The sequence below is a fragment of the Rhinolophus hipposideros genome (genome assembly GCF_964194185.1).
Source record: "Rhinolophus hipposideros genome assembly, chromosome: 1".
Lineage (NCBI taxonomy): Eukaryota > Metazoa > Chordata > Mammalia > Chiroptera > Rhinolophidae > Rhinolophus > Rhinolophus hipposideros.
In genome coordinates, this window is record NC_138047.1 from 4,978,814 (window position 1) to 5,005,479 (window position 26,666).

Below are 26,666 nucleotides of genomic sequence, written 5' to 3' on the forward strand. Positions count from 1 at the left end.
CTTTCTACTCTGAGATACGTAATTCTGTGATTTTTCTTAGTATCTATGAAGAAGTCTTCCAGTTTACCATTTGGTACTCTCAAGGTTCTTAATAACTTTGGTTAAGGGTATGGGTTCAGATTCCATCTCTGTCACCAGCTGTGGAGGCCTTGGTCAGGTTACTTGGTCAAGTCTCTGTTTACACATTTATAACATAGGGAAAATAATACCTACCTCATAAAGATTTTAGTATTAAATGAGATAAAGTATATAAGATGTTCACTATGGACCAGCGAATGGTAGCTATTAGTATCCTCTCTTTTGAAAGTTTGCTTGCTCTTTAGGGCATGATATTTTCACATTCAAGGTGGGTATTTAATTGAAAGTGTATAAGACCTGATAACTACACTTCACAGATAATATAAATGTTAATACTGTCTTGCCATTTAAATAAACAGTTATACTCTTTTATATTTCAATGATTCCTTACACAGAATGAACAGCCTTTTTTTGGAGGGGGTTCTGTATTCCACCGCCCGGGTTAACTAGAGACTGGGTGTTACTGTTAAAATAAAGGCATAGAACGTACAAGGGAGAGTAAGAGAGTAGAAGATAAAAGGGGGAGAGAAGAAGTGACAGAGAAGGTACAGACTGGCATGTGCCTCCAAAAATTAAAGTGCCTCTACTGGCCTAGGTTGTCGTTCTGTGATAAGATTTTATTCGTGTGAAGAAATAAAAGCTTTGTGTGTTAATAAATAATACAATATTTATTATTGCAAATGTTTTGTTTGTTGACCTAGTTTTTATTGCTGTAATTCAAAACTTATATTTAAAAATATTTAAGAATAGTGTGTGTGTAGTTTTTAATAAAAAACTAGGAAGTTTAAGTAATCTGTATTTTTTCAATAGAAAGTATTTCGATTTTCTTATACAACTTTCAGATGATTTAGGAGTTAAAACATGGAGTACTGTCCATAAAAGAAATTACATCAGAAACCTAATTCTAAGTAGAGAAATTTAATTTTAGAAATGAAAAATCCTGAATTTTGCTGGGAAATACAATTTTTGTTCTCGAGTTTGTGTCCAGCGGACTGTATAAAATAAAGCCTGTGTGATATAGGCCAGTGCTATCCTATAGACTTGTCTATGGTGATATCTGCGTGTCTGACTTGGTAGCCATTGGGCACGTGTGGGTTGAGCACTCAAACGTGGACAGTGACCGAAATACTGCATTTCAGCTTCTGTTTAATTAATTTACATGTAAGTAGCCACATGTGGTCAGTGCAGTGATTTTTGACTGGTGGCTCTGTTGTCCCCAGGGGACATTTGGCAATGTCTTCAGTCATTTTTGGTTGTCAAAACTGGGGAGATATTACTGGCATCTACTGGATAGAACTGCTAACCTTGGTATAGTGCATATAATAGTGTTACCCACCCTATCACACCTCCCAGCCCAAACCCAAAAAACAATTATCTTGCCCAAAATGTCAGTAGTGCGCTAAGTCTGAGAAACCCTGGGCCGGGGCTGCTATATTGGCAGATATACAACAGGATACACAGATTTTATAATTAGCGTATTTACTTATACATTATTTTGACTAACACTAATGAAAAGATTAAATCTAGTCTAATTGGAGATAGTTGACAGCTTTTTGTTTGAAAATTTGGTAAGGTTAGAAGAATGAGTCTTCTGTTGTGAGTCTTCTGTTGTCAGTTTTTGTCAGTTGGTTTCTAGGAGCCAAGAACTTACTTATGCTCTAACTTAAATACTTCTGCTGAATATTGTCTGAAATAGTGTTACCAGCATCTCTTAACTGATGTGAAGTGTTGGGGTTAAAACTGTTACATGCTGACTATGATACATGTTCTCTGATACATGCTGAAGTATTCGTGATTAAATGGCAGGGTGTTGTGGAGTTGATAATGGTTGAATTTGGGTGATGAATATATGCAGTTTCCTTATATTGTACTCTATACTTTTGTTTGTGTTTGAGTTTTTCCTTAATAAAAAATTACTTAGATATAGTCATAACTAATCATGATAGAATGTGGAAAGTGACCAATAAGTTATCACAGAAATAGTATTCATTTTGCATGCATTTATTTAATCTCATAGTTGTCAAGTTGCATTAATATGTTCTGTTTAAAAAAAAAAGTGTCACATCACTAAAAAAAAAAGTCACTGCATCTACAATACTGACATTCTTTTATTCTTACAGATTGTCCTGGGTAACATAATGCCAGCTGAGCGTAAAAAGCCAGCAAGTATGGAAGAAAAAGAATCTTTGCTAAACAACAAGGAAAAAGACTGCAGTGAAAGGCGGCCAATGAACAGCAGGGAGAAACCAAAAGATGAGATCAAGCTCACTGCCAAGAAGGAGGTTATTAAGGTCCCTGAAGATAAAAAGAAGAAACTGGAAGAAGATAAGAGAAAAAAAGAAGATAAGGAACGTAAGAAAAAAGAAGAAGAAAAGGTGAAGGTAGAGGAGGAATTAAAGAAAAAAGAGGAAGAAGAAAAAAAGAAACATGACGAAGAAGAGAGAAAGAAGCAGGAAGAGCAGGCAAAAAGACAGCAAGAGGAAGAAGCTGCCCAGTTGAAGTAAGAATGTTTATTTTAATGATTGATGTGAAGGTGGAAATGTTTTGTTTTGGAAAAACAGTGTTTGAAATAAAATTTTTGGGATGCAATTCCTTAAGAGTTGGGAGTATCTTAAATTTACGTATTCTCTTAACTTCACTGGTTAGAGGCATGCTTACCGTGCTTTAATTCTTTGAATTAAATAATTGTAATTTTTAATAAATATTTTTTGACGTATAGGATAATCTGTATTGTTTTTTAAAACTTTTTTTCATGGAATAATATTCTCTCTCTCTTTTAAGTTGAAAATCTTAGTCGTTAATGGTTGCTATTTGTAGAGTCCTTACTATGTCCCAGGCACTAGGAATGATATCAGTACATGTCCTTAAGGAAGTCCTAATGAAGTAAGTTTTATGATCCTCATTTTAGAGATTAATAAAACTATTGTGCCTGAGGTCACAGTAAACAGTGGAGCGCTGGGATTGGAAGCTAGGTTGGGCTGCCTTTAAAACCTTTGCCTTAAGTACAATTCCATGATGCCTTTCATTCTTTATCTAAATTGATTTTTAACCTTGTAAATCTAAGCAAGTAATATAAAGTGGTGGTAAACAAGATAGTCAGGAAGACTGCTAGGATGGAGCTTAAATGAGTTACTGAATAGCATGAGCTCTTTACGTACATAGGTTAAAAAGCTGTTTGCAAACATGAATTGCCATGGATCTCTACAACAGCTCGGCCACCTACTTTCTTACCAAAGTTTTCCTTTAGTACGGTACCTCTATTTTTAATGAGGAACTGGACCCTGAAGTCTGGAAGGCAATAGAGGTGTATTCCAGTTTTGGAATATTCAGAAACATGATTTTTGAGAGTTTCTTGCTTTTTTTATATTTCACCTTTTTTTTTAACTCACAAGGATACCCGATTTCACTTTTTAACTTTTGCCTTCCCTCCCCTACAGTACAGAGAGCTTAAAAAAAGAAAACAAACAAACAAACCAAAACCCCACCTTTTTATTGGGAAAAATTCAAACATGCAAAAAACAATGGAATAATGAACCAATCCGCCCGTGCTCTCCCCCGCCCCCCCTTTTACTCAGCATCAACAATTAGCCACTTTTTTCTGCCTGGAGTATTTTAAATCATCACGTTATTTCGTCTGTAAACATCATATATCTTAAAAGTATTTTTAATACAGGTGAGAATTGAGTTAATGCATATGTATGTACACACACACACACACACACACACACACAACACACACACACACACACAATGCACTCTTACCTGAGTTATAGTTTCTTCAAGTATACACTGAGTGTTACTCCTGTGTTTGTGTGTGGCTGGGAGACTTCTGAGATACACTCACGTGTCCATGTTCCCAGTGATGGGTGCACCTCTCTGTTAATATATTGTGGCTTTTAGTGGGGGAAAACCCATGGAATTATAGGGTAGCTCAAGGATGGTTATCTCAGAAAGATGAACATCTACTTTTAGAAATATATATTTGAAAGTACATATTTCGGTATCTTAGAAACGTCAAAGTCAGATTGTACATCCTCCTGCCCCACTCCTGCCCAAGTTATTTTACTACTTCTGCAATTTAAAGTGTTCTTTGTGGACAATTTTTTTTTGTTTTCCCAGTGCTTTTATCTGTTTTAGGTTTTAATGAGGTGTGATCACAAAATACAGTGAATGTTTAAATAAAAAAAATGTATTACGGGCCGGCCCGGTGGCGCAGGCGGTTGGAGCTCCATGCTCCTAACTCCGAAGGCTGCCGGTTCGATTCCCACATGGGCCAGTGGGCTCAAAAAAAAAAAAAAAAAAAAAAAATTAAAAAAAATGTATTACAGTGAAAGACACATTGCCATTAATCCCCCTCAAAATACTTTCCCGCCCTTTGAACACATTCCATCATTCTTGTCACTTTCTGAAGCAGTTCTGGAAGTCCTCTTCTGTGAGTGCCTTTAGTTGTGCTGTCCTGGCTGCCTTGATGTCCTGAATCATTTTGACTTTAAGGAAGAGCCAGAAGTCGCATGGTACCTGATCCAGTGAATAACGTGGCTGAGGATACAGCGTAATGTTTTTTATTTGACAGAAGTTGCTGTACCAGAAGTGATGTGTGACACGGAGGCTTTCCTCTGTGATCAAACAATATGGTGACTGCTGCTGCTGAGTGCCATCCAACAGAAAGGCAGGGATCTTCAGTACGGGAAGCGGTGGTGCATTGAACTTTAGTAACAATCTGTGACAAGTTTCAACTTGTTCGGTGTAGTCAAGTGTGAGCAACGGTTGAGAGAAGGTGTGTTTTAAAGTGTGCCGTAAATCATCATCATGACAATGCTCGGTGTCATACTTCGGGTATATGGCAATTTCTGTCAAATAAAAACATTTGGCCCCACCCATCTTATTCACCACACTGGCACTGTGCGACTTCTGGCCCCTCCCCAAAGTCAAAATGACCATGAAAGGAAAATGTATTGAATCAATTCAGGACACCGAGGTAGCCATGACAGTGCAACTAAAGACACTCATGAAAGAGGACTTCCAGAACTGCTTCCGAAAGTGGCAAGAATGATGGGTAAGTGTGTTCAACGCGAGAGAGAGTATTTTGAGGGGGATTAATGACAGTGTGTCTTTTACTGTAATAATTTTTTTTATTTAAACATTCACTGTATTGTTTGATCACATCTTGTATGTCCTTCACAAGCATATTTGGTATTTTTTATATTAAGCATTTATTTTTTTGAGCCTTATTGAGGTATAAATGATAAAAGTTTCATCCATTTAGCTTGCCGGCCGGCAGAATGATTTTTAATGTAGTCATTCAGAATCCTGTGCTTTACCACATGTGTCATTAGCAGTGTACTGGGTTCTTATTAAGTCATTAATAAAATGTCTTTAAAAGTGGTGAAAGGTTCTTTTGCATCTTTCATTTCTCTTGGATTCTGATGTTTATGTGATTACTTTTTCATTGGCTTTCTCTTACGGGATTTGGCAATGATGCTTCAAAATATACCGGGTATTTTACTTATTTACTTACTTTTTTTAATTTAATATATATAGAGAGAAGGAGGAATCCCTTCAGCTTCATCAGGAGGCTTGGGAACGACATCAGTTAAGGAAGGAACTTCGTAGCAAAAACCAAAATGCTCCAGACAATCGACCAGAGGAAAATTTCTTTAGCCGACTAGACTCAAGTTTGAAGAAAAATACCGCTTTTGTCAAGAAACTAAAAACTATTACGGAACAACAGAGAGACTCCTTGTCCCATGATTTTAATGGCCTAAATTTAAGCAAATACATTGCAGAAGCTGTAGCTTCTATTGTGGAAGCAAAGCTAAAAATATCTGATGTGAATTGTGCTGTGCACTTATGCTCTCTCTTTCACCAGCGCTATGCCGACTTTGCCCCGTCACTTCTTCAGGTTTGGAAAAAACATTTTGAAGCAAGGAAAGAAGAGAAAACACCTAACATTACCAAATTAAGAACTGATTTGCGTTTCATTGCAGAATTGACAATAGTTGGGATTTTCACTGACAAGGAAGGTCTATCTTTAATCTATGAACAGCTGAAAAATATTATTAATGCTGATCGGGAATCCCATACTCATGTTTCTGTGGTGATTAGTTTTTGTCGACATTGTGGAGATGATATTGCTGGACTTCTACCAAGGAAAGTAAAGAGTGCTGCGGAGAAGTTTCATTTGACTTTTCCTCCTAGTGAGATAATCAGTCCAGAGAAGCAACTACCTTTCCAGAATCTTTTAAAAGAATACTTTACGTCTTTGACCAAACACCTGAAAAGGGACCACAGGGAGCTACAGAATACTGAGAGACAAAACAGGTGATTTTCAAATGTTTCTCAGAATTGAGAATTTATTTTGGAGCTCATACTTAAAAATGTTTACAGTCTTCATGCCACTGAAAGAACTTGTGGAAAAGGGCTCATTGCAGGTGATTTCTTAACATTCCAGGAAAATTTCAAAGTGTTAACAATCTAAGTACTCATGTTTAAATGTGAGTCTACCATAGATGTTGTTTCTGATTTTAAAAGAAATCTGGCAAGTATATGGTGATTTTTTACTTTGTGAATTTGTTTCCTTCCTGTGATTTAAAAACTCCGTAATGTGGAGGGATAAATTTTCTTTTTCTGTTACTTATCTGCTATTTTTCTGTGTGTTTTGCTATTTCCTCTCTATAACAGGTTTGCTTTCATTGTTTTGTATTTCAATTTATTGATGTCACTTGACACTTGCTCTTTTTCAAAAAGATGGGTCATTCATTATCAGGGATATTTTAGATCAGAAATTTGGAAAAGAGTGCATCAAATTAGCTGTGAACAAATGTCTTAAATGCAAATATGTAAAGTGCATTTACAGGAGGCTTTCTCCTGGGGTCAGCAATTTAAAATTCTAAAGAAATAATGTGTGTGCCCATGATAATTAGTGAAGACACCTGATTCAGGGGCCACCTTTGATTGTTTCAGAATACTATAGACTACTGTGTAGCATCTGTGCCTAGGAGGCTTCAACAAACTAGAAGCTGATGTAGTAGTTGGTGGCTGTTAGGTCAACTTTTATGGAGGGTGGACGTGGAGGAGGGCTGAGGGTACAGAAAGGAGGCGGCAGCAGTAGCCTTTGGCTGAGTGCTTTGCAACCATTTAAAGTACATGGTTGAAAGTTTGAAATTGCTATTGATCAGGAATTAATATGGGGAGTACACTTTTCTATTCTCATAAGTCTGCACTGGAAGAGACTGATTTAAGTAGTTACCAGTAGAAGGTGATTAACTTAACCAGAAGAGAAGACTGATAGTGTATGCCAGTACAGTCAGTGCGAGATAGGTGCAGAGACTGTATGGCTAAACCCTGGCGTCTGAGGGCCACTCAGAGGTAAGCGTTTAAGATGGCGATGGTCTTCCTCAGTGTTTCTGAAAAGAAAAAAAGAATCCTTGTTTTGTGCTTTTGAGTAGTGAGGACTGTTTTAAATCCATTACATAATTAATAATGAGTTAAAAAGGAAAACAGCGGTCCTCTTAATATTTCTCACATATTTAAGGTTTTTAAAATTAAGATTTACATAGTGTTTCATCATTTTCCTTGTCTTTTCCCTTTCCCCCTATGTTCTACCTAATACATCACAACTGATTTTATAAGTCTGCTTTGATTACGTTTTAATAGCTGCTTTAAGGGTTTTGTGTGTGTGTTTGCTTTTGTTTGGCCACATAGAAGCTCAGAGGGTAGAGATTAAATCGTTGTAGAATGATTTGAAAACCTCCAAAGGAGTTGAGTGCTCTGTACCATCCCAATGTTGGACACACGTATTTCCTAGGAATTCAAGTGGAAATTTAAATCCCCATAAATGGTTCCCTTTGATTTACTTCTTTTTTTCTGCTGCAGATGGAATAAAGCTACTGAAAGTGGGGGTCCATGACCTGTTTACCTGTTCACAGTGAATTAAGTATAGAAACTGAGACTAAACCTTTAGACATGTTTATGTCAATTATCCGTTGTCATGATATTGTTACTGTATTTTATGAAAGTGTCTACAATGACTGGAAAAAATTATTCCTTAATCACAGGTAGTTTGAGAAGCACTGGGTTCCCTTTCAGATATTACCTATGGTAATATCGCAGATACTTGCAGAGTGCCAAGTTGTTTCACTTTCATATTATGTTCTTCAGGATAAAGGCCTGCCTTTCTGTTTGCTCCATAATTCCAGACACTTCACTGTCCTTGGGACATTTGTGTTGGATATTTCTTTTCTGCTTAGGACCTAAAATTCCATTAATTATTATACCTGCCCTGTCATTCTTTTGACTTTTTGTTAGGCGTGTATATACTGAAAGCCAAATTTCTCAAATGAAGTGCTGCCAAGCCAGTTCTTCACCTTGAACTAGTGAAATAATTTTTTAAACCTAATTACAGACTTTCTTACCTCTTTTAAACTTTAGGTGCTTTTGGCATATCATTTTGACCTAGTGAGAATTTTGAACATTGATTACATGTATACTGTTAATTGTATTTATCTATTGGTCACTTTCGGCTTCATAAGCAGAAGTTCTATTCTTTCATTATTCAAGTCACTGATGAAAATTTTGAACAGAATATAGTGTTAAAAGCTAGGCTTTGTGGCCTTTCTCTAGAATCTTTTACTCATTTTAATACAAAACTATTAACCCGTGGTTATTAGAGCAGGGTATTTACCTAGTGTGAATTGACCTTAGAATTGTAGCAGTCATTTTGACATGGGAGACTTCACTTAGATGTAATAATTTGAGGGATGTGAGAATCTTAATCACAGTGTGGAAAATAATTGGCATTTGGCTTAATAAATGACTCATGCTTTAGGATGGCTTCAATTTGAGCAGCTTCTATATTGAAGTGATTTAATACCTGACTGAAGAAAAAGAAATGAGAAATTGATTAGTTGCAGAGACCCTACTTGGCCTGTTAGTTTCTTTACTTATAAGAAAGCACAGTACTGTTAAAATGACCAATTTCTAACATTTTCTCCCAATCATTATCCAGTAGGTGTTGAGGTTTTTGCTGCATGATAGGAATAAAATCATGGGGAGTAGTTTTTCCCAGTAAGATTTCTCAGGCATGATAATGCTAATATGTAAGTGCCAAGCTAGTGGATATTTAAGACTCACATGTAGTTGGATTACTTTGAGCCTTTATACAATATCTTGGTAATGATGATTTAAAGAAAAATCAAGTACACTGTATGTTCAGTCTGTAAATATCAAATGCTCTTGGTCACTTTAATTAGCTTGGGAGGTGGCACTATTTGTTCTTAGAGGTTGTGAAGTTAGTCTATACTCAAAAAGTCTATACTTACAAATCTATTCAACCAATTTAAAAAAAGAGTAATAAAATCTCTGGTATTTTCTTAAAGACACTGTAATGAATGAGTGAAGACAGAGACTGAGACGAACGAAGTCTTACCTGTTCTTTTCCAACGCTATCTGGGCTGATACCATAGGTATTAATGATGGCTAGTTCTGTTTCTAAGCCCCTGAGGGGGTTAGTTATAACTAACCCTGAGGGGGTTAGTTATAAGCAAGCAGTACAATACTCTAGTTGGGGGAATTCTCATAAATTTGAATTTATAAGCTTTTTATACTTAAAAGAATTTTTAAAATACATTTTGGTTAAGTGATCAGGGCAGTTAATTAATATTTACACATTTTAAAACATCATCTAGTAATATTTACCAATTTAGAGTTTAGAGCTTTACTTCTTGGTAGGTTTTGCTTTGTATTACATTTAGTGCTCTTTGTACTTGAAATGCTTTGTACTTTGAGATATTATTCTTATAGAGGTAATACTATCTAGTGTTTTTTTGGCATTTAATAAAAATTTGTTGCAGAAATGATTTAATTTTTATTAGATATAACTTAATCTTAATTGTGTAACAGAATTTGTTTCTCGGAGCATAGTAGAATCATGAATTCAGCTGTTAAGTCAGAATTTTTGCTTGAATAATTCTGAAGTATCTTAATTCCTTTTTTTCCCCTCTAATTGGTGGGAGTGGTGGCAAGTTTCTCTATTCAGTATTGGTAAATTACAACCTTCATGATTGCATACTCAGTCCAGCAGCAGTAAGTGATTTGCTCTAAAGTTTAGTTTAAAAAAAAAAAAAAAAAAGGTAGAATGTAGGCTTCCTTCTCACTGTTAATAAAATTAGGGTTTTTTTTTTTAATTAATGCAAATTTATGAGACATTACTTTACCAATGTTGAATCTTAAAAATGCATTAACCTAAAATTAATGTCTCTTTTACCTTTCACTTTCCTTCCAGGTAAGTGTACTTTGCCTTTACAGGTAAATTTGATAAATTGTGTAGTATTTAAGCACTATTAAGATGTTATATGGTTGTGCTTTAGAATTAGGTTCTAACAATTTTATAAGTGCTCTAAAATTATTACCTTCTTCCAGATATTCTCCAATTTTGTTTCAATGACTTAGATATAGTTGTTTAATAAATATTTGATTGAGTACAGTTGTGCTTAACTATACTCTAGTGTCTTTTCACACAAGATTAAAAGACAATTCATAACCAAATTCTAAAATGAAACTAAAAGAAAATGTAAGATAATTCTCAGGAAATTTAAGTAATTCTTGGAAAATTTGACAACATTTTGACAAAGGACATTTGACAAAGGAGATGAAAAGTAAAACCTAGTAGTTTTTCATGGGTCTGCTTCATGTTTACTTTTTCAAGATTTAGCCACATGTTCTGTGTTATTTTGCATGACTGCATAAGGTTAAAGCTAAAATGGATTTTCTCTTTTCTTGCCAAGATTTTTTTTCTTTTCTAATTTGGCTAATAGTAGATCAGAATAATCCTTGGCATTGAAGTTGTTGCCTTTTCAACAGTGGGCCCTGCTTTTTTTTTTGTCATGAAAATACTGTTTTACACTGATATGGTACATTGCATGTATGATCTTAATTGATTTTCACAGTTCCCTTGAAAGAAATACCTCTGTTTTGAAGGTGATAGATCAGATTTAGGGATTAAAGAGCTTGCCCAATGTGACTTAGATAGCAAGTGACAGAATCAGGTTCTTTCCTACCTCCATACTATATATTTTCACGTCTGCCATAGTACTCATCCTCATCTGCATTTAGTATTTGTTTTGTAAGTGTCTAGTAAAAACATTAACCACTCAGTACTTACCAAGTCATAGCCAAACAAAAAGAGAATATAAAACTAGCATCTCAGTGTGGGAAGACTTGTCTTTGGTAGTAAATGCATTGGAGAGACATTCTAATTTCAATATAAAGTACCAAATAGATAGTTTTACTCTAATTTGGGAGGCAGTACAGTCTAATAGTTATGAGCATGAACTCTGAGGCCAGACTTGCTTGGGCTCAAGCCTTAGATCTGTCACTTACACATTCTGTAATTTTGGGCAAATTACCTTACATCTCTGCTTCTGTTTTCTCTTCTGTAAAATGGGATAACAATAGCACTGCACTTCTGAGGTAAAGGTAAACGATGTGGTGAATGAATTCATGTGTGAAAGCACTTAATAAAAGTATCTGGCACATTGTAAGTATACAATAAATGTTGGTTCACTCTTAATATATTGCCTTATTCTTTTTTAGCAAGACTTTTAAATGAAAATTTCTCTTTATGCCTTTTCATGATTTTGAAAATTTGTATGCTAAACTTGTCCATAGCTTATTTCAAAAGTTCATTTTTTAAAACAATACAGAACAATAAATTAGAAATAAAAGAAATAGCAAGAAAGTCAAGCAATAATAAAATGGAAACAAGAAAAACAAAACAAAAATGTTTCTTAATACTAGAGTTTTTTGAGGCATTTATGACTTTATGAGATAATAATGCTTGATTCAAGAATGGACAATGATGTTTTCTGTCCGCTTTACAATATTAAATTAGTAATATTAAAACACTCCAGAAATCAAGGATTGATGTACCTTAGGGGTGCTTCCTGACAGTGATGTCACTTATATTGGGTGAAGGAGGTCTGCTTTCTTGTATTTTTATTATAGTGAATATGACTTTGGAATTAATATTGTTCTCTTGCTTTTCATATCTTCAAAATGGTGCCAGTACCTCCCTATTGTATAGTGATATCACAAAAGGGAATGAACTCTTTTATAGTACATTTAATAGTGATACTAACTTGTTTAACTCCAGTTGTGATGGGAATTGACAGACTGTGGCCCATAGGCCAGATTATGCTCACCACTAGTTTTTGTACAGCCAGTGAGCTAAGAATGGTGTTTACCTTTTTAAATGGTTGAAAAAAATCAAAAGAATATTTTGTGAAATACTAAAATTATATGAAGTTAAAATTTCATTGTCCATATATAAGGTTTTATTGGAACATATTCACACTTACTTGTTTAAGAATTGTGCTTTTGTGTTATAACAGTAGAATTGAGTAGTTACAACAGACCATGTGGTCTGCAAAGCCTAAAATATTTATCTGGCCCTCTGCAGGAAAAGTGTGCTGACCTCTAATATATGTTTCAAAAGTGTGGCTTCAGTTCAACTTTCTATAATAGGTGTGCTTCTGAACAGATTGTAATTAAAATATGTGATGAATCATATCTTCGGCTTGAGTTTGCATAGTGATATATTCCCATGGAGTTCACATAAGACATTTTGGTGAGATTTATGCTGATGTACAGAAGAGGTACTCTGGTCAAATGTGCCACGTAATGTTTAGTCCCCTCATGCAAGCCTTCTGAAAAAATTTAATCAGACTTTTCCTATGGGCTTCATAAAGTTAGAAAAAACTGACATACATAGCACACATTCACTAAAAAATGTTTCATTTTAATTTCATTAGAACCTCGAAATGATTTCTAGGGATTTTGAATGTTTGGGCACCTAGGATGTTATTACTCTGCTTGAAGTTTGTAGTCTTAACTACATGCTGTGGTTTAGTCAGGTGTTTAGTAAATGTATATTAAATAAATGGCCAAGGAAAATCGATGTGACTGTATAAGTTTTTTGTGTAACAGAACTCTTCTAATGCCATTTCATTGGTATTCTGTACTTCTTACCAAGTGCTTAGTGTAAGATACAGTTAGAAAAACCAAAATCTCGGCTTTTTTCTTGGGAACTATTCTCACTAGATAGTAACCTAAACGTGTATAAATTAAGTAGTTAGGTAAATGAGTACTGTTAAAAAATTTGATGAGGGAGTTTAGGTTTGGGGGAAGACAGTATCTCTGAAGCTTCCAAGTTTTATATTTATTCCAGGAGTACTGGAAAGGAACTGGAATGCATACAAAGGGAACTATCATAGAATTAAATCACTTTTAATTGAGCCAGTGCAAAGTTTCAGGCAAATGTTTGAAAGTGAGGTTAATATTGGAAAAGGAGTGTTCATTTTCTTTTCTAATAAAATAGTCGTTACCTTGCTATTGCTTATATACTATAAGTCCTTAATGAATATTGTAAAACCTAAAACTGGATGTACGTTCTTCAGATGACCAGAATGTTAGAAATTGTTAGATAAATATGTTCCAGGCTACATTATTTTGAGATATTTTTCAGTTTCTTTCCAAGCAGTGAAATAATTTTGCATCTTAATTGTCAGAAGTTTTTAAATCCATTAGAACTATTACTATCCCTTTTAACGTAATTTGCTTCAGAGTAGACTCCTAAGTTTTTATTAACATTTTTCCTAATAATGCATTGTAGAACATTTTAGAGTAGTCTACTTTTGAGTAGTATTTGTTCAAATCATGTAGTCATTTAATTTTAATGTCTTTTTTTAACTTCAAAAATGACATTCTAATTGAAAATTCTAACAGGCTCATTCAAAGTATGTTAGTCGTTTCTTTCATGGATTGAAATTTTTAAATGCTTTGGGTTTTTTATTTAATTTTTAAAATTAACTGATAAAACTTAACCAAAAGAAACCTTGTTTTTGCCTGTGAAAGTAGTCTGAAATAAATGTGTGCAGAGAGAAAGACACTGCTCTTTAATGACAGTGTTTTTAGAGAAATACTTTTTTTCTACATTATTATGGTTACGCTAGTTTGACATTTTACTGATCTGTTCGTAAAATGATGTGGTCTATATTTAAATCATAAGAAAACGAGTGATAGTTTCTCATTTTAGATCTTAATGGACTAGATTTGGTGGGGGGAAAGATTGAGTTAATGAACATTAACTGATCTATACATTGATTCATTTTGTGCGTATTATAATGGGAACTGATATTCCTAAAATAAAAAATGTAATTTGGAATGTTAATAGCATTTAAACAAAAGTTTATGTGGGTAGTAATGGAGTAAGATGGGAAAGTTTGGAAATTGTTCCAAATAAGCAGGGACAAGTAAGTGTAGGCATGTTTTTTGTATTTTATTTTCTGTAACTTAAAAAGGTATCTCACACACACACACACACCCTCTAATTCATTTTCTTCCCTATTTCTAAGAAAACTCAAATGACACGGGATAAAAAAAACTTAATGTTTTGAAAATGACTTAATTTACAATCTATAATAGATTTTTTGAAACCTATGTTGTATTTGAGTTAGGGTTTGTAAATGTTAAATGTTATACTACTATATAAATATTTAGTTGTAGAAAAAAATTGGATCCAGCTATAGACATCACACCTATCTATACAAATATAGTAAGACTTTTACTTGAATTTATACATTTTGAAAAGCTAAAATAGTTTTACATTTCTAATTGTGGGTGGCTTACTAGTGAACGGTTTGCAGAGTGGAAGAGAAGTTGTGTCCTCTGCTCCGAGAGATGGCCTGGCCTTGATTACGTGGGTCGCACAGTTCATATCTGTTAAATGGGTAAATAACCAGTGCTGGCCAATTGAGAATTAGCTGTATGGAAGATACGGGCGTTTCCAAAAGATAATCTCGATTCAAATCATTGTGAAAGTTTAAAGATACTGATTCTTTCTATAACCTGTTATTTTTTGAAAACTAATGTCTAGGTATGTTAACAACTCTTTCCCCGAAAATAAGATCTAGTCGGACCATCAGCTCTAATGTGTCTTTTGGAGCAAATATTAATATAAGAGTGGCTCTATAATATAATATAATACCAGCTCTTATATAATTCAAGACCAGCTCTTATATAAGACCGGGTCTTGTATTAATTTTTGCTCCAAAAGACGCATTAGAGCTGATGGTCCAGCTAGGTCTAATTTTTGGGGAAGCACTGTATTTTTGGTTAACTATGTCTGAGGGGATTATGGTTGTAACAAAAGACTAAATGATTTTTATATTGTGGCATATTGTTAAATTTTATATTTCTGCAGGCATAATTGTTAATCATGCTCATAGTCTTCGAAGTACCAACGTTAAAAGGTAATTGCATAGGTGAATTTGATTATACAAATTTAATTTTCAGATACATCTTGAAAGTGTTAAAAATACGTTGAAGAAGATTATGCTAATAATAATCTTGTGTGATAAACTCAAATTTTATGGAACATTCCTAGTGTGATAATATATGATCATATCTGTTTTGATAAGATTATCAGATTATTTCATCATTTGTTTATAGGCGTATTCTACATTCTAAAGGGGAGCTAAGTGAAGATAGACATAAACAGTATGAAGAATTTGCTATGTCTTATCAGAAGTTGCTGGCAAATTCTCAGTCCTTAGCAGACCTTTTGGATGAAAATATGCCAGATCTTCCTCAGGACAAACCAACACCAGAAGGTAAGATATCCTTAAAAAAAAAAAAAAAAACACTGATTTTTTTAGTAAGTAACTATCACTTATCTTTAGTCCTGTCAGATGTGTACTGAAAAAAGATTTTTAATGCCTTTAAATCTTAAATGCAGTAGTACGAAGACCTGAAAGAACTTTGAAAAACTACTTGAAATGTTCTTCTGAATGGAAAAGGCTTTGAGCTTAGAGAATAATAATTAACTTAGATATTATGATGGGTTCCTTTGGTTTTTTGTTTTTGTTGTTTGTTTGTTTTTGTAACAGATATCCTTGCACTATATCTAAGAAGGGCCTGTCTTAAGCCATACTTAATAGTTTATAGAAAGTTTCACTTTATTTCTCAGGTAGGTGATAAAGTAGATTAGACGTTTCGGATTCTAGTATTTCTATATTTATCCTAATTTTTATTCTATTTGTTTTGAATGATGTATTAAGTTTTTATTTAGGACTAAAGCTTACCTTGCAGTTTTGTGAGATAAATTATTTATCATTTTGTGAGATGAGTTGTTTTCCATATTATCTCAAAGGTGTTTTAAACTTTCTTTTTGATTGTCCTTAAGTTGGTAAGATTCCTAATATATTTCTGTAACCTGTCATACCAACTACTTGGTAAAATAATTATATGTATGTTATGTAGATAAGTGTTAATAAATTATTAATCTTAAAACTATCTGGCAATCCTATGTACTTAAAAGTCTTAACAGTGAAGTATTTGTAAGTGTGTGTTCTGTGCTGTTGAGCCGGCTCTGACTTTTGACCCTGTGAATGAGTGAGTGACGTGCACAGTGTCCTGTCCTCACAGCCCTGCTCAGCTCCTGTGGACACTGAGCTGTGGACATGTCTGCGGCTGCTTTTATGGACACGATCCATCTCGTATTTGTTTTTCCCCTTGTCCTGCTGCCTTCTGTTTTTCCCTGCGCTCTTCTTGTCTTTTCCAGAGCACCCTGCCTTCTCATGCGGTACCCCAAAGTAGGGCAGCTTCAGCTTTGTCATTTTTGCCTCCAGCTATATGTTTCAGGCTTAATGTGCCATAGGATCCACGAGTTCTTTCTGGTGGTTCAGGGCGATTGTAGAGCCCTCCTCCAATACCATATTTCAAATGAATCAATGTTTTCCTGTTGGCCTTCTTCACTGTACAACTTTCTCATTTGTACATCATCGTTGGGAACACGAGGGTGTGGATGACCTTAGCCTTGGCCTGTAATGACACATTTTTGCTCTTGGTGATCTTTCCTGATTCTTCCATTCCTGTCCTTCCGAGTCTCAGCCTTCTCTTGATTTCTTGGCTGCACTCTCCATTTGAATTGATGACTGAATTAAGGTAAGCAAAATCTTTAACAGTTTAAATCGTCTGCATTAAAGTAGTGTATTTCTTCTGTTGTCATGATTTTTTGTCTTGATGTTCACATGTAACCCTGCTTTGGCACTTTCTTCTTCCACTTTCATCAAAGTTGTTTGAGATAATTGCTACTTTCTGCCAGTAAGATGGTGTCATCTGCATATTTTAATTTTCCACCAATTTTCACTCCTTCCTCTGAATCTAGTCCAGTTTTTATTCTACCAATTTTTAATCCTCTTTCCTCTGGATCTAGCCCAGTTTTTCATATGATATGTTCTACGTACAGATTAAACAAATAGGAAGAAAAAATGCACCCTTGTCTGACATCTTTGCCTATAGGAAACCATTTTATCTCCATACTCTGTCCTGAAAGTGCCCACAATGCAAGTTACACATCAGGACCATCAAGTGCACGGCCATTTCTTTCAGAGCAGCCCGTAGCTTTTCATGATCCACGTAGTCAAAGGCTTTACTGGAGTTGATGAAACAGACGAACCTGCTCTGAAATTCTTTGGAGCGTTTGAATCCAGCTTGAACATCCAGCATTTCTTGCTCCATGTAGGGTGGCAGCCTTTGTTGTATCGCCTTGCGCATCACTTTCCTTACATGGGAAATTAGAGCAATGCTCCTATCGTTACTGCAGTTTTGGGCATCTTCCTTCTTGGCAGTTGGAATGTATGTTGAATGTTTTCAGTCTGTAGGCCGTCGTTTGTTTTCCATGTGTTGACATGTTAGGATTTTCACAGATTCAGTCTGTGTGGTTGGAATTAATTGCATCATTATTGCATCTACCTCTGGTAATGTATTTTCAATCCTTTCAGAGCAACTTGCACTCGTTTTCTATAATGACAGGTTCTCCCTCATAGGAATCCTCTTCAAAAGTATCCCATCCTTTTGTTTCTGTTGTCTAGATTTTCAGTATACTCTTTCCACCCTCCCTTTTCTTTTCTCCTGGCCAGGTAATGTGCTTCCTCGTTGGTCATTGGCGTTCCTGACCTAGCTTTGAATTTCTCTTTTATTTTTTGAATCTTCTGGTAGAGATCTCTTGTTTTTCCTTTATTGTTATTCTCTTCTATCTTCTTACATTGACTATTATAATAGTTCTCTTTATCTGATAATTGTTGAAAAACTGCATTCAGGACTAACTGAGCTTTTGTCACCTTTTGCTTTTGCCTCTTGCCTGTCTAACAATTTTTAGTGCTTTTGTCATCCATCTTGATCTTTGTTTCCTTTTCACTTTTAACATTGTCTTTTCATATTCTTTGCTAATATTTCTAGTTTTAGTCCACAGTTGCTCTAGTTCTCAGTTAGGTTTAACAGTGAAAATCTGTTTTTTACATGGACTTTAAATCCATCAGGAATGTTATGTACATTATATTTCCTTTAGAGCTCTTCTTCAGCTTTACTTTGTTGTTTGTTTTTCACAGTTTGTGGTCAGTACCACAGTCTGCTCCTGGTCTTGTTTTGGCAGAGAGAATACAGCTTCTCCATCTTCTGCTTTCAGTGACATAGTCTGTCGGACTTCTGCATTGGCCAGCTGACAGTGTGCATGTACACAGTCATCTCTTTGGGTCTTGGAAGTATGTGTTCGTGATGGACAAGTTGTGGGCTTTGCGGACATCTACAAGCCGATCTGCTTCATTTCTGACCCCCAGTACAAATTTTCCAATGACAGTTGATTCTACTTTATTTCCTACTTTTGCGTTCCAGTCACCTCTAATTTTTATCAGCATGTCTTGTTTTGGTGTGTGATCAATTTCTTCTTGGATATTTGGGTAAAAGCTTTCAATTTCAGCTTCTTCAGCCGCTGTAATTGAACATAGACTTGAATGATGGTTATCGGTTTTCCTGGAAGTCTGATTAACAATATTTGCTCAGATCTTAGGTTGTAGCCCATAACTTCTCATGCTACAATTTGCCTCAATGTTAAACCCACTATGTTTCTTCTGAGTTTGTATCTTCAGAGTAGAACACTATGGCTGCCTGACTGGAAATGTCCCATTCCAGTCCATTTTAGCTCGCTAAAACCAGGTACTACAGTGTTTAGACGTTACATTCCTTGCTTTACAATTTCCAGTTCACCTTGATTCATGCTTCTTAGGTTCCATGTATCTGTGGTGCCGCATCTCACTTTCCTTTTGCCTGTGAGTGCAGTAGCTGCTAGATGTCCTTTCAGCTTTGATCGAGTTGCACCATTAGCGACAGTTCTATTCGTACTTGTTCTCTGCTCTTCCCTAGTAACTGAGTGGTTTCCAACCTGGGAGTCTCATCTTTCAGCATTATCTCATTTCATTTTGGACTGTGTCATTAGAGCGTTTTCAAGGTAAAAGGAAAGATTGACAAAAAAGAAAAAAGAAAGTGCAGCAGTGGTTTACTACTGCCTTCTGCTGCTGCGCAGAGTGTGGGTCCAAACCACGTGTGCCAGGTCTGTGGTGTCTCAGTCACCAAACACAGAGATGTAAGGGCCCCTGTGGGTGTTTGTAAAGCATCCTTTCCTAATATAAGAAGGTGCTTTGTATTTTACATCTTCAGTTAGAAATGCCTATTGTATGCTGTGAATGTTTTCTTCTACTTATATGTAATCATGTACATAATTTCTAATTTTTGTATCTCCTGATTAATGAGCCTCAAACATTTTGATTATTTTAATTGAAGTTTATTGAGGTGACAATAAACTTTTTAATTTTTTAAAAGAAGTTTCGTCATAGAATTTAGAATTTGTGTTTTGGTTGAATCTGTCTGGATTCTCAGAATTTTCTCAGTCTATTTATTATATTTTAGAACCAAAGTCTTATCATAGTGTTCAGCATTTTTTGATATTGATTCACTTTGTTTATTTCTACTAAAATTTAAGCTAGTTTTTTAAAACTGTTAAATGACTTTTCGAGTATTTTTAGGCATTTCCCAGAGATAATAGATCTTGACAAAATTCTGTCAACATTTTAAAAATATTTTCACCAGGTGTAGAATTTTAGGGTAAGATTTTTTTTTTCTTTCAGTACTTTAAATGTGTTGCTCTGGTGTCTTCTAGCTTGTATTGCTTCTAGTGAGAATGCTGTTTTTGTTATCTTTGTCCTTTTTTTTAATTTTTTTTGGAATTTTATTGGGGAATGTTGGGGAACAGTGTGTTTCTCCAGGGTCCATCAGCTCCAAGTCGTTGTCCTTCAATCTAGTTGTGGAGGGCGCAGCTCAGCTCCAAGTCCAGTTGCCGTTTTCAATCTTTAGTTGCAGGGGGCATAGCCCACCATTCCATGCAGAAAGTTGTACTCGCAACCTTGTTGTTGAAGTTGTGCTCTAACCAACTGAGCCATCCAGTCGCCCCTCAGGAAGCTCAGCGGCAGCTCCTTGCCTTCAATCTACTTGTAGAGGGCACAGCTCGCTGTCCCATGTGGGAATCGAACCAGCAACCCTGTTGTTCAGAGCTCACGCTCTAACCAGCTGAACCATCCAGCTGCCCTATCTTTGTTCTTTACGTAATATTTATGTAAGTTTTCTCTGGTTGTTTTAAGATTTTTTCATATCACTGATTTTAAGCAATTTCATTATGATGTGGCTTGGTATAGTTGTCTTTATAGTTTCTTGTGCTTGGGATTCGCTGGAGTTCCTGTATTTGTGGGTTTATAATTTTTATCAGATTTGGAAATTTGACTCTTATTTCTCCAAATATATTTTCTATTCCTCTCCCTGCTCCTGTGGGGATTCAATTACAACTACATTAGGTGGTTTGAGGTTGCCCTTTTTATTCTTTGACTGTGTTTTATATTGGATAGTTTCCATTGCTGTGTCTTCAAATTCACTAATTTTCCCTTTTACAGTGTCTAATGTACTGTTAATTTCATGGAGAGATGTTGTTTTTATCTCTAGAAGCTGGTTATATTTTCCATGGTCTTAAACATGCTCAGTATGTTGCCTACTTATTTTATAATTTATATCATGTCTGCATTGCTTTTAATTGATTGATAGATTGATCTCCTGTACATCTCTGGTAATTTTTCTACTTCTTTCTGTGCCTGATTATGTCTCACTGGATGTGTGCTGGATAGTTTTGTATTCTTAGAAATATCATTGAGCTTATTCTGGGGCAGAGTTAAGTGAGTTGGAAACAGTTCCAGTCTAGTCTCTCCAGGCTTGTTTGTTAGGTGGGATCACAGCATCCTTGATTCAAGAACTGATTTTCCCTAATACTGAACCAATATCCTTTTGGATTCTTCCTTGATTTCCCATGAATTAGAAGATTCGTGAGTAATTATTTTCCCGGTTCACCTAGTTCCCTCACACATAGGGGCTAATCAGTATTCACCTGAACATTCCAGGGGGACTTTCTGCAGATTTTGTGCTGCTTTTTCTGCTCTGGTACTCTGTGTTACAGAATCTAGCCACGTGGGCAAGAGTCTTGCCAGACTGTCAGCCCCATTGTCCTCAACTCATGGAGACTGTTGAGGTCTGCCTGGCTTCTCCCTTTCTTGGCCATGGTCTGGAAAATCTTACCATGCAGTCAGTCAGGGCAGTTAATTCTCTCAGGAATCACTTTCCTGTGCCTGTGCTACCTCATGTCTAGTGTTTGAAAACCGTTACGTTCTGTTATTTGCCTCCTTGGTTGTTTTAGGTCACTGGTACTGCATCTTCGCCTGAAGAGGCCTAAATTTTTCAGTGATCGGAATATCCTTTTTTACTTCACAGAAATGAGATTGTATCATACGTACTGTTTTGCAACAACTCTTTTTAGTTAACCATGTATCTTATATGTCTTTTCATATCAATTCATATTGAGCCATCTAATTCTTTTAAAATTGCTGCATAGTAATATTCTGTTGCATAATTGTGCTGTATTTACTTTGTTCTCTGTTGACTGACATTTCAGTTATTTCTAGTTTTTAGCTATCACAGCCAATGCTATGATAAAATCTCTGTAGTTACGATTTTTTGTATGCATGCTAGTATTTCAGGAATAAATTCCTAAGTAGAATTCCTGGGTTAAAAGGTTATATGCATTTTAAGTTTCAACATGTAATGCCAGATTTTCTTCCAAAGAAATTTACATGACACTGAGTATATGAAAATGAGTGTTTCATTACACATAATGCAGTTCTTGACTTTTTACATTCTCATTGAGGTTGAGCATCTTTTAAGTTTATTGGCTGTTTTACACACACACACACACTCACACACACACACACACACATGCACACACGCATGCACCCTGTAACATACTGGCTTAAATCTGTTACCCCTTTTATTAAAATGAAATGTTTGTCTACTACTTTTTAAATTGAATTGTAAAAGTGCTTTGCATAGTAAGGAAATTACTCTTTTTTTTATATGCATTGCAAATATTTTCCCCAAATTTTTGATTGCTTTTTGACTTGGTAGCATTTTTTGCTTATCAGAAGTTGAATTTTTTTTTTTTTACAATTTAAAATATTATGTACGTTATTTTTTAGATTTGCAAAATATTCGTGCATATTATAGAGTAGAAAGTCTCCTGTCATATCCATTCTATTCTCCAAGATAATCATGGTTAACAGTTTGATATGAATCTGTCTAGACTTTTTTAACACAATTCGTATATGCAAAATATATAATCAGACATCTCTTTGTAGCTTTACTGTTAATTTATGTAGGATGTTATGTTGCATGACTTTTTTCTTTCAATAATATATTTTTGAGAGTCTTCTGCAGTCAGTTCAGGTAGATTTACCTCAGTTCTCTTAACATCTGATTAATAATATTGCATAGTATATACTATATATATGCAATTTGTCAGCTCTTCTCTTAATAGATATTTAGATTCTTTCCAGTGTTGCTCTGTTAAAACAGTGCTACAGTGAACACCTTGTAAATATTAGTTTACATTTTCTGCTGTTTCTGAGGGAAGATTGTTTATTTTAAAATTGGTAAACTCTGACAAATTACACTCTCCCAGTGCTTTATCAGTTTGTGCTCTAGTTAAGATATGAGAGTGCTTACTTCCTTACTGTCAACATCTGTTGATATCAGTCTTTTAAACATAATCTAATGGGGCAAACTTATAAAAGTTTGTTTTATTTAACATTGTCCTTACTAGTACTGAGGTTAAGGATCTTTTCATGTGCTCTTTTACTCATCTGTTCAGAGGCTCTATCTATCTTTCTATTGGGACTTTGGTCTTTATTTGCAGGAGCACTTTATATTATGGATATTAATTCCTTTGTATAAATATTGCCAGTATTTGTCTTCTAGTTTGTTTATGTTTTTCATTAAATAGAAGCTGTAAGTTTATCAATCTTTTCCTTTATAGTGTATGGGTTTAGTGTCCGATGTTTAAATATATTTGTTCCAAGGCATATAATTAATGAGTTAGGGATCCAGCATTTTGTTGTCTTTGCTGTTATTCTTTTTTTTCCCTGAATGACTTTTAATGAATAATCTAATTATTTTTAGGATTATTTTTAATCTGCATGATCATTTGTAATTCTGGTTTGGAGAGAAGCACAGTTAAAATAGATAAATTCATGAATGGTCTCATGATCATGAAGTAGGAAATGAATTACTTTCAATGTTCTGAGTTAAGAATCTATAGTTGTATGTAAAGGTAGACGTGTGTGTGTGTGTGTGTGTGTGTGTGTTTGTGTGTGTGTCTGTGTGTAAATTTGTACATGTTTTTCCATCTTCTACTGAAATATCTATGTATTGTTTTAATCTTTTTCACTTCCGGGTAAGTTTATCAATTGACCATTTATGGCAATCTACTTTTTACCAAGGACTATACCAAAAGGAAGAATGCTTCTTAATTAAGGGTTTATGGTCTACGTGTGATATAAGTGATACAGAGGGTTGAGACATCAAAAAGAAAAAGAAAGGCTTAATGCGGGAGGTGGGATGTGAAGCGGGGTGTTTTAAGAAAGGCCGGGCTTATATATTTCATATTTTGGTTTCACATTTCATGAAGATAGGTCTAATACATCAAATGGCTACCTAATCTCATATTAATCGCTTAAAATATTAAAGAGAAAAACATCTTTATTCTTTGCTGTCCTCTCGTCTGTCCTGGATTGGAGCTTTACTTAAAACATTTTATGATTTGATGATATGATTGTTATGTGAACAGTCCAGAGTGCTTGTTGATTGAAGAAGCTTCTATTAATTGAAACACTCAAGATTCATTAGTTATAAAATTGAAACTATAAAATATCTTGTCATATTTAGCATGCTAAACCAGAAATTGTTTTGATTCCCTGTGGTTTATTTTGTTGTAGAGCATGGGCCTGGAATTGATATATTTACACCTGGTAAACCTGGAGAATATGACTTGGAAGGTGGTATCTGGGAAGACGAAGATGCTCGGAATTTTTATGAAAACCTCATTGATTTGAAGGCTTTTGTTCCCGCCATCCTGTTTAAAGATAATGAAAAAAATTGTCAGAATAAAGAGTCCAGCAAAGATGATTCCAAAGGTAAATACTCAAGGACAAATTTTTACGTTAAGTGCTATAAAAATTAGTTTCAAAATAGTATTTGGAAAACAAATTTCTTTAGTTACTAGTTTTGTAATATGAACATTGAGTCATTAGATTAAATGAATGACAGGATAATATGGAATGCAACATGAAAAGCTGATAATTGACTTTCTTTAAACAGTGCCATACATTTAAGTTAATGTGAAATAATTTGAAAATGTTTATTTATAATACAATGAATTTGTGTGAGATCTCAATTGGGATTGTTGGGGAAGTGTTAGCTCTATAGTGTATACCTATAATGCTCTATTTCTAGGCTAGATATCCCTAACTCTTTGTGAGGAGGAGTTACTTTAGAGAAATCAGAAGCTTGGAGATCATTAATAGGGTGGAAGGTCCTGAATGCCAGTCACATCATGTTTCCTACAGGGAGTTCTGCCAAACTGTCGTGATGGAGAAAAGGAGATGGAAGGGCATGGTGGCAGGGGTTTGGAGAGAGAGGAGATAATTTTTTTTAAAGTTACTTTTGCATTCTGATGTGTTTATTAGGGAGCCCATTTAAGAAAATAATAGCTAATAATTTTTATGTAACAATCACTTTGTGCTAAACATCATTTTAGCACTTATAATATACATAAAAATTCATTTAATCATGACAACCCTGTGAGATACCCACTGTTGTTATCCCTGTTTTTCAGATGAGGAAACTGGCACAAAGAGGTTAAATACCTACCCAGGGTTAAAAAACATACACAGCTAGTGAGTGGTAGATCCACAATGTAAGCCCTGTTAGCTAATGACTGTGCTCTTAATTACTGTGTAATATTGCTGTTCAAGTTAAGATTAGTAATTTTTGTGACTTATACTAAAATTAGGACATAATATACTTTGCTTTTGATATATAAATATTCTAATACATACTTCCAAAACATTCTATCACTCCAGGACCCGTTGAACAGTTTCTCCCCAATCCTTCCTTCCCCCAGCTTGCGTTCTGTGTCTATAGATTTATCTGTTTTGAGTATTTCATATAACTGGAATAACACACTGTGTGATCTTTTGTATATGTTTTCAGTTAGCATCATGTTTTGAAGGTACATCCACTTTGTACATTTATAAGTACTCCATTCCTTTTAATGGCTGAATTATATTTCATTGTGTGTGCATACCAGTTTGTTTATCAGTCATCCATTAGTGGACTTTTGACTGTTTCCACAGTTTGTGGAAACATTCTGAAGAGTGCTGCTATGAATATGTACTGGAGTCCCTGTTTTCAATTAGTTGAGTATATGCCTAGGAGTAGAATTGTGGGGTCTTATGTTTAACTTTTTGAGAAATTGCCAGATTGTTTTCTACAGTGGTTGAACCGTTTTACATTCTCTCCAGCAGTGTACAAGGATTCCAGTTTCTCCACATCTTCTCCAGCACTTGCTATTGGCCAATTTTCTTTTTGATTATAGCTATCCTGTACTCATTTTCCTAATGACTAGTGCTGTTGAACATCTTTTCATCTTCTTTGTGGAAATGTCTATTTGTGTCCTTTACCCATTTTTTAATTGGGTTGTCTTTTTATTATAAAAATTTTGTATCTAGTCTGGATACCAAACCCTAATCAAATATATGATTTGCAAATATTTTCTCCCATTCTAAAAATTGTCTTTTTACTTTCTTGATAATGTCCTTTGATATACAAAAGTGGTTTTTCTTTTAGTGTAGACTTTATTTTTTAGAGCAGTTTTAGCTTCACAGCAAGGTTAAGTGGAAAGTACAGAATTCCCGTCTATGCACTGCCCCACACAGGCACAGCCTTCCCCACTGTCACCGCCCCCACCACGGGGTGCATTCGTTACAGGCCATGAACCCTCACTGACAGACACATCATTCTCAACCAAACACAAAGGTTTTTGTTTTGTTTTGTTTTGTTTTACATCTGCATCTCTGGGGTCTTGGACTAGGAATGTGCATTTTAATAAGCTTCTCATGAGATTTTAATCATAGTCGATAATGAGAATAACTGAATTATGTTTATAAATTTACATAAATATGTGGAGAAATTATTTCCATCAAAAGCTATCTGTCTCCCTCTCATGTTAAAATATACCATATTAATAGTGTAATATAATATATAGTAAA

At 34.9% G+C, this 26,666-nt stretch overlaps 1 protein-coding gene across 7 annotated transcripts in view; it reads left to right on the forward strand.

Moving 5' to 3' along the window:
* Positions 1 to 26,666, forward strand: part of UPF2 (UPF2 regulator of nonsense mediated mRNA decay) — a gene marked incomplete at its 3' end in the record, with an annotated part of 98,374 nt that overhangs the window by 2,746 nt on the left and 68,962 nt on the right. For all 7 annotated transcript variants that reach the window (XM_081050711.1, XM_081050714.1, XM_081050716.1 and 4 more), the window contains exons 2-5: positions 2,199 to 2,578; positions 5,620 to 6,399; positions 15,586 to 15,746; positions 24,333 to 24,530. In XM_081050711.1, coding sequence (XP_080906837.1) covers positions 2,217 to 2,578; positions 5,620 to 6,399; positions 15,586 to 15,746; positions 24,333 to 24,530 — 1,501 coding nt within the window. In that variant the 5' untranslated portion in view covers positions 2,199 to 2,216. The remainder of the gene's footprint in view (positions 1 to 2,198; positions 2,579 to 5,619; positions 6,400 to 15,585; positions 15,747 to 24,332; positions 24,531 to 26,666) is intronic.